We start from the raw sequence: 12,454 nt of genomic DNA, 5'->3' as shown, positions 1-12,454 counted from the left end.
GAGGAGAGCACGTCTCAGTGCCGATTCAAAGAGCTTCTCTTGGGCACCGTTCCCAGCAGAGCTCGCCTCTGGCAAGAGGGAGGTTACAGCTGCTGCCCGTCTTGCTCCTGAGGCGGTGAAGCCTGCCCCAAGGCATCAGAGCTGCTGGCCCAGGAACTGGCTCCTGGTTTCCAGAGAGCAATTGGCTTTAATGGACTGCTGGAGCTCTGGTCTGGTGTCTGGCCTCATATCGTCATTTCGTGTCCCTTTTGGTGCTCTTAGTTTGCTAAACTGAATGGCTCCAGCCTTGGCTGCTGGTGCTTCACCTCCCCGGGGGCTGTGAGCACAGATGTCCGTGGCCAAAGGATGCTTCCGAGGGCAGGTCTGACGGGGGCATTAAGAGCATGAAGCCAAACTAGCCGTGCAGAGCCTCCTCCTGCTGGGCCTGGCATTTTGCTGGATGTCTCTGCCCTGAGCTCACCCTGGGAAACCTGCTCCCACCTCTGCGTGGACCCCAGGGTCCAAGCACTGCTGTTCTCCAGGCTGAGGGCACGCCGTGCCTTCCGCGTGGCCTTCCCAAGGTGTGTCTGTGCAGTGAGACTTCCCGTGGGAGGCAGGGAACAAAAACAGGGGGCGTCGAAGTACTTGGAGACGGTAGGCAGAGAGCAAGACGTGTCACCTGAGCTGTTGGATCAGCTGCACTCTTGCTCCCCCTGCCCTGAATGTTGCTGCCCCTGGAAGACAGGACGATGAGCCAAGCCCTTGCCCTCTGCAGCGTGCGTGGATGTTTTGGGTCAGTGTCCCGTCGGGGTGGCACCTGTGAAATGCAGAATGGGCAACCAGGAGACAGTTGCCTGGGGACGGGGCTGCCCTGTGCTGGCGCTGCTTCGTGGTGGGAGCAGGGCTTTGGCCAGGAGGCTGCTTCAGCCCTGGGGCTTCTCTCTCCTCCCCTGCTGCGTCTGACCCCTGTACTGCATGTAGCACTGGCAGGAAATCTCTGATTTAACAAGTAATTGTTCACTTACTTTTTTTTTTTTTTCCTCTTTCCTCTTGTCTCCTCCAGAGGAATCCAATAAGAAACACCCCTTCCCCTGCCCCACGTCGTACCGCACAGCCCTGACGTACTACCTGGACATCACCAACCCGCCCCGCACCAACGTGCTCTACGAGCTAGCGCAGTACGCCACCGACAGCAGCGAGCAGGAGCGTCTCCGAAAAATGGCATCGTCCACTGCGGAGGGGAAGGTGGGAGCTGCAGCCTCCCCAGCAGAGCTGGGTTGAACTGGGGCCAGGGCTGGGGGCTGGGGCTGGGGGGGGGCCAGAAGGGACGCAGGGCTGCTGGGCACCGTGTGCAGGGAGCTCTGGGGAAGTCACCGTGCACGTGCCCTCCTTGCCCACAGGCTCTCTACCTCAGCTGGGTGGTGGAGGCCCGGAGGAACATCCTGGCCATCCTGCAGGACATGCCCTCGCTGCGCCCCCCCATCGACCACTTGTGTGAGCTCCTGCCCCGCCTGCAGGCCCGCTACTACTCCATCGCCTCCTCCTCCAAGGTGAGCGTGCTCCTGGCAGGGACGAAGGGTGCTGGGAAGGCACTGGAGCTTTGGCAGCACAGCACCACGGTCCTTCCATGGCTGAGAAGTGGGGTTATCCCGACCTGTGTAGGGTCCGCAGAGGGAAACTGGGTGTCCCACGTTGCTGTGGGGGCTCCCTCTCTGCCTGGCTCTGACGTCCCCTTCCCGCAGGTTCACCCCAACGCCATCCACATCTGTGCTGTGACGGTGGAGTACGAGACCAAGACGGGGCGGCTGAACAAAGGGGTGGCCACCAACTGGCTCAAAAACAAGGTGCCCAACGAGAACGGGAGCAACTCTCTGGTGCCCATGTACGTCAGGAAGTCCCAGTTCCGCCTGCCCTTCAAGCCCAGCACGCCCGTCATCATGATCGGACCAGGGACTGGCATAGCCCCCTTCATCGGCTTCATCCAGGAGCGGGCCTGGCTCAAACAGCAAGGTGAGCGCCCAGAAACCTCCCTGGGCATGAGCTGCCGCAGGGCAGTGCTCTGCGGGGCTGGACAGCGCCTCCATCTGCCCAGCAGCTTGTGCTGGTCACACCTCGCTGATGGGTCAAATCTGCGACCACCTCCCCAAATAACCAGAGTCGGGTCACTTACACTCATTTCTAACGCATGTAGCTATTGAATGAGCTTCTCCTCATAAACAGAGGCAGCAGCACAGCTCTGCCAGCCCAGAATCGCAGAATCATCTAGGTTGGAAGCGACCTCCAAGATCACCCAGTCCAACCTCTGACCTAACACCAACAAGTCCTCCACTAAACCATATCACTAAGCTCAGCATCTGAATGTCTTTTAAAGACCTCCAGGGATGGTGACTCCACCACTTCCCTGGGCAGCCCGTTCCAACGCCTAACAACCCTTTTGGTAAAGAAGTTTTTCCTGGGCGAGCTGGACAGGGGGAGGTGGGGGTGGCAGGACCCGGGTGCTGCTGGGGGCCGGCGGATTAGTGCATGCCCTGTGACCCTGCAGGCAAGGAGGTGGGCGAGACGGTGCTGTACTACGGCTGCCGCCGCGAGCGCGAGGACTACCTGTACCGCGAGGAGCTGGCCCGCTTCCAGCAGGAGGGCATCCTCACCCAGCTCAACGTCGCCTTCTCCAGGGACCAGGCTGAGAAGGTACTGCTCCTGCCCGCCCCCCCCCACCCCGGCTGCTCGCCCTGCCCAGCTCATGGTGCTAGGGGGAAAATAAGGCTGGAAACACGCAGCCTGCTGTCAGGGAACGGCCGTGGCAGTCACGGGAATCCCCAGCTCCTCTGCTGCCTCGTGGGGCTGCGTGGGGTGGGCGAGCTGTGGGCATGGGCATGGGCTTGGCTTCCCTCCCTCGCCCCAGCCTGTGACACCGCTTGGGGGTACGGGGGCTCTGCCCCGCTCACCTCCCCCCTGCTTGTTTCCTGCCAGGTTTACGTTCAGCACTTACTGAAGAAGAACAAGGAGAACATCTGGAAGCTGGTGAATGATGGAAATGCTCACATCTATGTGTGTGGGTAAGTCAAGGGGCAGGGAAAGGACTTTGGGAAAACGTTCCTGTTTTTTGGAAAACGGGCATGACTCAACTTACCCACTGCCGTGTTACAAGTCCTGGGAGGGTTTTGTCATCCTTGTTCTAGGGGATGGTGAGCAGCCTGCTTAAATGTGCTGGGCTGAGCAAACCCTCCCCATCTGGGTGTTCAGAGACAACCAGGGCTTGGTGGCTCCGTGTCACCACCTCGCTCACGGTCTTCTCCTTTCCAGGGATGCCCGCAACATGGCCCGGGACGTACAGAACACTTTCTACGAGATCGTGGCTGAGTATGGGAACATGAGCCAGTCCCAGGCCACGGACTATGTAAAGAAACTGATGACTAAGGGCCGCTACTCTTTGGACGTCTGGAGCTAAGAGCGGGGCTGGTGGGGCCAGGGAGAGAACGGGTCCCCAGGAACGGGCCTGTGGGAGGCAGAAGGTGCCTGCCCGCCCGCTGCTCCTGTGGGTGACAGCCTCGTCCTCAGCCTACAGCGACCCCAGTGTCACCCCCAGCCCCTCCTGGGCTGCAGCCGTCTCCAGGGCAGGCTGCGTGTCCCAGGGGGTGGAAGGGGTTGAGAGGGGCAGGGGGGTGGCTGGGGCTTTGTCCCCGGTGTTCGCCTTGGGGTTGGTGACAGCCGACGCCGGCAGGAGGGACAGGTGGCACCGGGGGAGCTCTGGGCTCCTTCCTGCATACGAGGTGCTGCCTTATTCCCGGAGCTGCTGCCCACCCTCGCGCCAGGCAGGCTGGAGATGGCAGGGGGTGGAGGAGCCGGGCAGCCCCCCCGCCCCCCGCCCCCCGCCCTGTGCTGAGGGTTTGGTGCGAGGGCACGGTGTGGGGCAGCGACCTGCTCTCGCCTCCCTCCCACCCTGTTTGGCCACCTCTAGGACTGGAGCCGCGGGGCTGGCAGCCGGCTTCGGGCGCAGAGCTGCCCCGTGCCATCACCAAACGACAGCAGGCGGCTGCTCTGAGGAAAAGGCAGAGCCAGCACCCAGCCGGGGCCAGCTGGGACCCCGCAGGCACCCCTCTCCTTCCCCTGCTGCCCTCCTCTGCTCCAGGGAAGGGGCGGCTCCTGTCCCCTCTGGAAGAGACCTGCTCTGGGGTCACGGCTGCTGGGGCCCTGCTGGCTCCCTTGGGTCCTGCAGCCGCTGGCTCCCCTGTGCCCAGCCCCTCCGTCATGCGGTGTACGCTCATTTTTTAAATACTATTTTTATTTTAACATCTTTGTGATTTAATCATGGAAAAAAAAAAAAAAACTTTCAGGCTTTCCAATGACTGTAAATTATTTAAATATACGTGCCCTTGGAATAAAAACACAGTTTCTGTAGTTTGCTTCCTGCCCTCCCACGCGCCCCCCTGCTCAGCCGAAGGAGGCAGGCAGGCAGGCAGGAGCAGCAGCTGCGGCCTCGCAGCCTTCCCTGCATGGAGGGGACCCGAGGAGGAGGCAGCAGCTGTGGGATTCGGCTGGCAGGAGGCTTGGGGCAGCTCCTCCCCGAGGTGCCAAGCCCAGGCAGGGAGGTGAGGACAGCAGCGGTGCACAGCGGGCAGGCGGCTCGGGACCGAGACACAGCTGCACTAGAAATGCTCTTTGGTTTCCTACGTTTCAGGAGTTCCCTGCAGTAGTACCAGGCTTCAGGGACACTGAATCCTGCCTGGGGTGTCCCTGCTCTGCTTGTTCTGCGGCCGCAGCCGGTGGCACAGGGGCTGTGTGTGCCGGGGGGCTGTGGGAGGGCGCTGGCAGCTCCCAGCCCTGCTCTGCTCAGCCCTCCCCTCCCCAGCGCACCCAGCTGGGAAGCTCTGCACCCTAGGCTGGCCTGGGGGCAGCTGGGGATGGTTTTCTTCCCTCCCCACCACCTTCCTTCAGCCCACAGCCAGCCTGGCCCTAAGTGCAGAGCAGAGCCTGCAAACTGCGCCACGACCCCAGCAAACCGAGGCAGCGCCTTCCCTTTATTATTTTTGCACATGCATCCTCCAGCGATGCAAGCCCAGGGTGCTGCTCGCACAGCTCCAGAGTAAAGCCTGGGGCGGGCTCGCGGTGCTCCCACCCCTCCCCTGCCCCAGCTCCTCCAGCTCAGCACCCTCTGCAGCGAGGAGGAACCGGGGGCAGCCCATGCTGGAAGCCAGCGTGTCTGCATGGCCCCGACCTCCCCCGAAAGCCCAGGGGGCTGCCGGGGCAGCGACTGCTCCCTGCTGGCCTCTGCCTTCAGCACCAGGAGCTGCCCCGGCTGCAGGGCTGGGGACAAGGTGAGCCTTCAGCACCAGGCACCCGTCAGCCTCACACCCGGCCTCGTCCCAAGGGTGCTGATGCAAGCTGGGTGCCCCAGGCTGCTCCCTGCCCGCAGCAGGGCGAGGAGGAGTCGGGCTCCACCCCAGAACCATCCCTGCAAATGTCTTCAGGGCACAGAGGAGGGGAGCGGCTGTCCCGGGCCCCCTGCTCCTCCCAGGGGAGGAAGGCAGGCAGGACAGAGGTGCAGGGTGCTCCTGCTGCCAGGTGAGTGACACGGGCACGGATCCAGCACCGCAGCAAACGCTTCTATTCATGAGCAGCCCCCGAGCTCTGTCCCGCGTCCGGGCTTCCACGGAACGGGGAGAGACACCCGAGTCCGGACGGCATCGAGGCAAGGAGATGGGAACGGAGGACGGAGCCAGTGGGGAGAAGCAAGTCCTGGCCCCTACAGCGCCCCTCTTCAGTCCCGCTTGGTGTCTTTGTTCTGGTTCTGAAACTTCTGGTGGACAACGCGGAGTGTGGTGAAGAAGTTCCCCAGGAAGAGGATGAAGAAGGGGAGGCCGCACATGAGGACCTGCGGGAGGCGTGGGTCAGCGGAGGGACGTGCCCGGCACAGACGCCCCCTCCCCGGGCAGCCGTCTGGAGCCCCCCTTACCTGCCACTCCTTGCACTCCGGGTGCTGGATCATCCGGAAGAGGGTGACGGCGTTGTACAGCTGCCAGAACTGCAGAGACAGGAGGCTTAGGGCTTTTCAAAGGCTCAGCCCTGTGCTGCTGCTCATCCCGACACTCCTCCAGGCACAAACCTTGCGTGAGGCCAGCCTGCCCCGGCATGGCACCGGGACCACAGCACTCATCCCCTAGGGGACCCAGCTGGGACGTTTCCCCCTTCCTTGCCACCTTCTGGAGCCCAGCAGCCTGCAGCAAGCCTCCCACCAGCCTACTGCTTTCGGCCATCAGCCTGACCGATTTAAGGAGGAATTGGACCTTGGGCAGCAGCTCGAGAGCTGACGTTCAGAAGGGTTCGGGGAGGGTTGGCAGAGCCAGCCCCTCTGCTGTACTTTGCACATCGCTCGAACACTTGGCACAGCTACCCCATCTCGCTAGCCAAGCTGTGGAGGTGGTGCTTTGGTGCAAAAAGGAAAAGGCTCAGCCTCCGGCCTCCGTAGGGCGCAGCGGGAACGCGCTACGACTCAGTCACCCCTGAGGCTCTGGCCTCCTGCAGGTCCCCGCGAGGATCGGTGCGCACTCACCTGCCCAAAGAAGAGGAAGGGGAGCAGGAACGTGAGGCCTCTCCACATCCAGGACTGGAAGCCCTCTGCAGAGGATGAAGGTTTGCAGAACACGCTCGTTAGGGGGCCAGATGGAGCCAAGCTCCTGAGGTCAGGGGCAAGGAAGTTCAGTGGCCATGTCCCTCACTGAGGTCCTGAAGGCTCATGCAGCCTCCCCAAGGGCACTTGTGTGTGCAGGGAGGACTCAGGCAGGTTTTCCTAGCCTTGGGGTCTAGTGGAGCCTCTGGAGGAAGCTCCTTGCGTGGGACTACCCTCACAGCGAGCTCCCTGGGCTGCAGAGGCCGCTCTCTAGATTGCTTCTAACAGGAACCACAGCTCCCACAGCCTAGCACCAGTCGTACTGGGAGGGAGGCTGCCAGAAGCTGTGGGCCCAGGAGCAGAGGTGACAGCAGGTCTGGGACAACCAGTAAGGGCAATCCTGGCTTACCCACAGTGAGATCCATGTTGTGCCTCTCGCCCAGCGCTCGGAGCCGGTACAAGCACCCGCTCTGGTAGTAGTACTGGAGGAACTGCACAAAGCCTGCAAGGAGAGGGCAGATGAGGGCAGGAGGCACCGGCCTGTGGCACTCAGCCACATCGTCCCTGCTCTGAGACCTTCCTCGCCCCAGGGAGGCAGGAGAAAAGCCAAGGGAAAACCCAGGTGAGCTAAGAGCTTTGAGCAACCGCAGCCAGTTCTCCGCGTGTCAAGAACCCAGCAGGCACAGCAGCACTTACTCTGGTACATGGAGAAGGAGAGGAACTGGTTCCTGAACATCTGGTACATGAGCCCGTCCGGCCTGGGGAGAGAGGATGCTGGCTGGGGTGTGCGGGGCTGCGAGGAGACGCCTTCAGCCCTGCCTGCCCCACAGCTGTGGTAACGGCACTGCTGCCACCAAAACGGGGGGCTCCCCAGCTCGGGTACCCCAGCGCAGCTCCCCCGCGTTAGTGTCTTGTTGAACAGTGTTTGCAGCAAGTCAGTGCAACAGCGTCCGGCTTGGGGAGCCAGCAGTGGGGAGGCAGCTGGTGCAGGGGTCAGGAAAACACTGCGGCAGCCCTTGGACAAGGATTGCAACACTTCGGGGTCACGTTTCCCAACCCAGAGCCCCGAGCAGTGCTGCCTGCCCTGCTACGTGCTGGTGGCTGCTGCTCTTTGGAGTGCTTGGGCCTGGTGAGGACCGCGTGGAGTTGCCCGTTAGACCACAATGTCCGTGGAGCAGGAATACAGCTACGGGTCAGCGCATGGAGGGTAAAGGCCCTGTCACCAGGCAGGCTGCAGTCCGAACCCCCAGGAGCCAGGAGGACGCAGGCTTACCAAGTCAGCATGACGCCCGACAGGAACGTGGAGACGTAGTGGTGGAAAACCCACCAGCCCTTGATTCTGGAAGGCAGACACAGGCGAGGGGTCAGGAGTCAAGAACCAAGCACAGCCCAGGAAAGCAGAGCCAGCCACGTGCCAGCCACCCTCTGTCTCCCCGGGCAAGGCGAGGAGCAGGGATGGCCGCGTGCAGAGTGGGGACCCAGCGCCCCCGGTCCAGGTGGCACTCAGGGGCTGCTCCGGCTTCCCCACCACCTCCACACGGTGAGTTCATCCCTCCCACGCCAGCAACTGCCTCCTAAAGCCAGCTCGTGCGGCTAATTACCGGGGTTTGCTACACACCCTGAGTAGGAGGCATCATCTGCTCCCTTGGGAAGCGCGGAGCTGCGCCGTGGCCCCACGGGGGGGACCAGGTGCCTGCACGCCCCTCTCCCGGCTGCCCTCCCCGAGCCCCGAGGGACTCACTTGGATCCGTTGTTGATCAGGATGCTCTCCCGGATGGTGAGGGTGCAGTAGTACCACACCAGGAGGAAGTTGAAGACGGCGTCTGTCACCCTGGGGTGAAGCAAAGCGGGGGTGAAAGGTCAGCAGCGAGGCTCAGGGACCGAGCAGCGACGGCCGCAGGACGCTCACCCACGCCCAGCACCTTACGGACAGCACCCAGCCCAGGCTCACCTGGAGTTGAGGAGGAACCGACAGGAGAAGGACACGATGAGCAAGATGATGGTGAGGTAGAGCTTGAACTTCTCGTACTCATCTTTGTAGGCAAACCTGCAGGGAAGCACAAGGTTGGAGCAAGGTGGCTGCTGCCAGTCTGCGTCCTCCCGTCCTGCCTGGCCGGGCAAAAACGCTGCTCTGCTGGGAACCTCTCGGAGGTGCGAAGGGAAAACCCTGTCCTCTGGGCACTTCTGAGAGAGCAAACCATGCTGCATTCATGCTGGTGAGCAGGGGGAGCTCCCAGGGGAGCCGAGCAGATCGGTGTCCGTTCAGCATTTCTCAGGGAGCTGATGGAACTGGATGGGGTCGGGGCTCTCTGCTCAGCACCTCCCTGCACGTGGGGGCTGAGGGCCAAGCCCAGTTTTTCCCCAGGGGAAGAGGAGGGGGCTCGCCACAACTCTGTCCCTCCTGGAAGTCCCTGACGTGGGGGAAACTCAGGCACAGCGTTGGTGGCAGATCGGAACGGTCCGTCCCAGCCCAGCCACGGGAGCTAAAGCAGGGCCAAGGGCTGGTTCTGGGAAGGGAGGAACTGAACAGAGCAGGGACGGAATCTGCACGAGGTGGGTCAAGGCAGCCACATGCCCGGGGGAAGATTTATTGCTTCCTTGTGACACAAGGGGCTCCCAAACCCCCCCCGAAGCACACACTGGCCGCGACACGCGGGCCGTACTTAGCCTGCTTGCTGAGCAGCGTGACGTTCACGTTCCCGAGCACCAGACTCAGGTACAACCTGGCGAGAGAGCAGAGGCGTGCGGTGGGCGCCTGCCCAGGGCTGGCCGGCTGCCCGGCCGTCCCGTGGCGCGGCCGTCACCTCCCCGACCCCGTCCCGTGCGCGGTGACGCCGGGGAAGGGGCGCACGGATGTTTTCCACCGGGCGCTGCCAGGAGGCGTGCGTGGTGCTGGCATCCCGCCCCGAGGGTGGCAGGGGGGTGGCCAAGGCCAGAGCCACCCCCTCCGTCGGCACCCAGCGGGGCGCTGGCCAGGGGCTCAAGGGCAGGAGAAGGTGGTGGCGGGGCCCGGGGAGGCCGGGGCTGGCTCAGTCCCAGGCGTCCTGGGGCAGCGAGGCAGTGTGGCAGCGGCCAAGGGCAGGGCGACAGCAGGGTCGTGCCTCGCGGCTTTACAGCTGCTGGGGGCTTGTGCTGCGCATCGAAGGCTTTTGTCCTTCCGAGAGGGGCACTAAGGTTTCCTCCAGGGGTGGAGGTGAAGGATCTGGCCCTGGCGACAGCTTCCAAGGGCACCAGCCACCTTCCAGCCCTCTGCCTCCCCAGGAGCTCCTCTGGCAGGGAGAGGATCGGCCGCGGGAGGACCCTGGCATCCGCAGACCCCAGCTGTCCCGAGTCCCTCTGGCAAAGGGACCACGAGGTGCCTCTTACCCGTTCTTCTTTGGCAGATAGGCCTCCATCTCAAAGAAGACGTTCTGCCTCTCTTTGATTAGGCTCTGGGTCTCCTGGATGGACTCCTGCTGTTCGGGACTCACGTGGGCCTTGCATCTGGGGAGGAAACACAGGCGCTGTGGCATCAGGGTAGCCTCGGTCACAGCCCAGCACGGGCTGGTGTGATGTGAGGCTGTGTCTCGGACAAGGACACCCCAAGGACGGGAAGGACGAACAGGAGGGGAGTCTGCACCTCCAGCTGCTGGGAGAGCTCCTGTGGGGCAGGCCTGGGGATTGCTGGAGGGAAGGGAGCAGGGATGAAAGGGAAGGGGCAGCAGCTCTTCCCAGCTCTTCCCACCGCCAAGCAGGCAGCTCAAGCTCCCAACTGCAGCCAAGGCACAACTGGGGAAGGGAAAGCCGAGGAAAACCTGCCTGCGTACAGCCAGACCTCAACAGCCCTTTTTAACGTTTGCACTGGGGAGAGCCGGGAGTGCATTCGGTAGCCCCGTCCTCGTGACCCTCTCCTCCCCGGCTGTCGCAGGACGCCAGCTTACTTTTTGAGGGACAAGGACAGCTCCTTCAGCCGCTTCTTCTGCCGTGCGATGGAGCTGGAGATCCCATCCTGCAGCTTGGTTAGCTCCTCGAGTTTCTGCTTGTACAGCTTGTGATTATCCTGGGCACGAGAGAGAGCAGCACGCTCCAGCTACCTGCTCTAGGAGGGCGCAGGGTGCCTGATGCCCTCCCATTCTGCTCAGCTGGCACCTCAGGAAGACCCCAGAGAAACCGGGCAGGCTTCGCCTACCTGCCCCCTGCTCCCCCGGCCCTGCAGCCCCACGAGGAATCGGGGCAAGACTGGAGCAGCAGCGCAGAAGGCTCAGGAGTTATTTTAGCAGAACCCCCTGACCGCAGCCAAGGGGCTGCGACTCAAACGCTGCTGTGGGGGCACAGAGGTGGCTTTGCTGCTGCTGTCACCCTGGGTGCCCGTGGTTTGGGCCAGGCCCCCCAGCCCTGCCCTGGGATGCTGGAGGGAGCCCCTGCGCCAGGAGGGCTCGCGGCGGGGCCAGCTGCACGGCCCCACGTGCCACCGTAACCCAACGGCACCTGGGTAACGCTAGATGCCATTCTTCTGCTATATTTAGACAGGAAAGGAGAGACCGCGCTATGTCAATGCTCCTTGTCCCAGTCAGCTGAAAAACAACCTTAACTCGACTGGGGGCAGCCCCAGCGCCGCCACCTCCAAAGAATTAAATGCTGCTCGCGACAACCCTTGGACTAGACCTTGGTGTAGACGTGTTTCAGGCTCTGCGGTTCTTATCGAGCACTTTATCAGCAGCTGTCAAAGCTCTTCCCAGCAGGGAAAGGTGAAACAGAGGAGGGAAACACCTCGGTCTCCCTCCTGGGACGAGCAGCGTGGCTGCAGCAGGGGGAGAACAGATCCCAGATGCTCCCCACTCCCCCAGCAGTGATTTATGTCCCGGCAGGACGTTTGTGCTCCGCAAACACCCTACCCTACTCCTGCTGCTCTCAGTTAGCTGGGACCAAGCGCCACGTGTGACACCCGCTCCTAAAGAGGTGCCGGCCTGGGTCCTGCTGCTCTGCACCACACCGGGACCACCGCGCTCCGAGGGGGTCTGATGGAGAGCCGCGCTGGGGCGGGGGGCTCGGGGCCGCAGGACAGAGCTGTCACGTCCCCAGGGCCAGCCTGGGGCCAGCTGCTCCATCCCCACAGCCCCTGTGGAGCAAGGGCGGGGGTTTCTCAAAGCCTCCCTTGCCCCAGATCTGGCCACAGCCGCAGCGCGCCTGCAACAGCCGGGGGAAGGAGGGGAAAAGGGAACCGGGGCCGCTGGGGCCGGCCGGGGGCCGAGCGGGAGGTGCCAGCCCCTGCCTCCCCCGGCCTCCCCCGGCCTCCTCGCCCCCTGCCCAGCCTCTCCCGCAGGCAGACCTCAGCCTCTCCCCGGGAGGTTTCGCGGAGCAGACGGGAACGGAGCCGGCAGCACCCGGCACGGAGCCACCCGGGGGCGCTGGGGAGGGGGGGTCCTGAGCCCTTAGGGCAAAAGAGGGGCGGCGGGGGAGCCCCGGAGCCTCGCCCTCGGAGGCTGCGGGGCGGGCGGGGGCTCGGCTCGGAGCCCGCCGGTACCTGGATGCGCTGGTAGCCGTCCTGCAGCTCTTCCCACTCCCGCAGGCAGTCGGCGGCCGAGGCGCCGCCGGCCATGGCGGAGGCGGCGGGGCCGGAGGCCGGCAGGCAAAGCAACGGAGGCGGAAGGGCACCGAGGCTGCCGGAGGCCGCCAGGCACCGGGCCCGGCGCCGCCGCCGTCTTCCGGGCACGCCCCGAGCCGGGGGAGGCGGGACCGGCACCGGGGGGGGGGCCGGGGGGGGGGGGGGGGACGGCGGCGGGGCTGCGCCCGCTACCGGCGGCTCCCGGGGCCCGGCCTCCGCCGAGCCGCCCCCTCGGCTCGGGCGGATCTCGGTCCCCGTGTGTGGGCGTTTGGGTTCTCACCGGG

General features: G+C 63.8%; 2 protein-coding genes across 11 annotated transcripts in view; one reads left to right on the top strand and one right to left on the bottom strand.

Annotated features, from left to right (window-relative positions):
- The window catches only part of LOC121058072 (NADPH--cytochrome P450 reductase), a 29,032-nt gene extending 24,714 nt beyond the window's left edge, over positions 1–4,318 (top strand). For all 9 annotated transcript variants that reach the window (XM_040533085.1, XM_040533084.1, XM_040533090.1 and 6 more), the window contains 6 exons: positions 1,043–1,224; positions 1,380–1,529; positions 1,722–1,989; positions 2,522–2,667; positions 2,950–3,035; positions 3,283–4,318. In XM_040533085.1, the coding sequence (XP_040389019.1) occupies positions 1,043–1,224; positions 1,380–1,529; positions 1,722–1,989; positions 2,522–2,667; positions 2,950–3,035; positions 3,283–3,427 (977 nt within the window). In that variant the 3' untranslated portion in view covers positions 3,428–4,318. The remainder of the gene's footprint in view (positions 1–1,042; positions 1,225–1,379; positions 1,530–1,721; positions 1,990–2,521; positions 2,668–2,949; positions 3,036–3,282) is intronic.
- A 666-nt stretch (positions 4,319–4,984) lies between these two features.
- On the bottom strand, positions 4,985–12,292 carry TMEM120A (transmembrane protein 120A). Of its 2 annotated transcripts, XR_005814063.1 has the most exons (13): positions 12,090–12,286; positions 10,507–10,625; positions 9,953–10,069; positions 9,250–9,309; positions 8,538–8,633; positions 8,328–8,417; positions 7,860–7,925; positions 7,283–7,344; positions 6,996–7,088; positions 6,530–6,594; positions 5,933–6,001; positions 5,625–5,851; positions 4,985–5,484 (listed from the first exon to the last, which is right to left on the bottom strand). XR_005814063.1 is itself a non-coding variant. In XM_040533095.1 (12 exons), exons 1-12 carry the CDS (start codon positions 12,162–12,164, stop codon positions 5,738–5,740), a joined length of 1,026 nt encoding a protein of 341 aa, XP_040389029.1. In that variant the 5' UTR covers positions 12,165–12,292; the 3' UTR covers positions 5,571–5,737. The 2 variants fall into 2 exon arrangements, 1 of the variants encoding a protein (XP_040389029.1); XM_040533095.1 differs by lacking the exon at positions 4,985–5,484 and having other exon boundaries at positions 5,571–5,851; positions 12,090–12,292.
- Positions 12,293–12,454: the final 162 nt, after the last annotated feature.

This window comes from Cygnus olor, chromosome 20 (genome assembly GCF_009769625.2).
Source record: "Cygnus olor isolate bCygOlo1 chromosome 20, bCygOlo1.pri.v2, whole genome shotgun sequence".
NCBI lineage: Eukaryota > Metazoa > Chordata > Aves > Anseriformes > Anatidae > Cygnus > Cygnus olor.
The sequence above is the reverse complement of the archived record's forward strand: the minus strand, read 5'-3'. Positions and strand labels throughout refer to the sequence as shown.

What these genes read in the sequence shown, in the direction of transcription:
- TMEM120A (XM_040533095.1), bottom strand. Translation starts at nt 12,164, where the DNA reads ATGGCCGGCGGCGCCTCGGCCGCCGACTGCCTGCGGGAGTGGGAAGAG. An exon ending in ACGGCTACCAGCGCATCCAG is followed by an intron (nt 10,626 to 12,089) that starts GTACCGGCGGGC and finishes TCTCGTGCCCAG; the next exon opens with GATAATCACAAGCTGTACAA. An exon ending in TCGGGCGTCATGCTGACTTG is followed by an intron (nt 7,345 to 7,859) that starts GTAAGCCTGCGT and finishes CTCTCTCCCCAG; the next exon opens with GCCGGACGGGCTCATGTACC.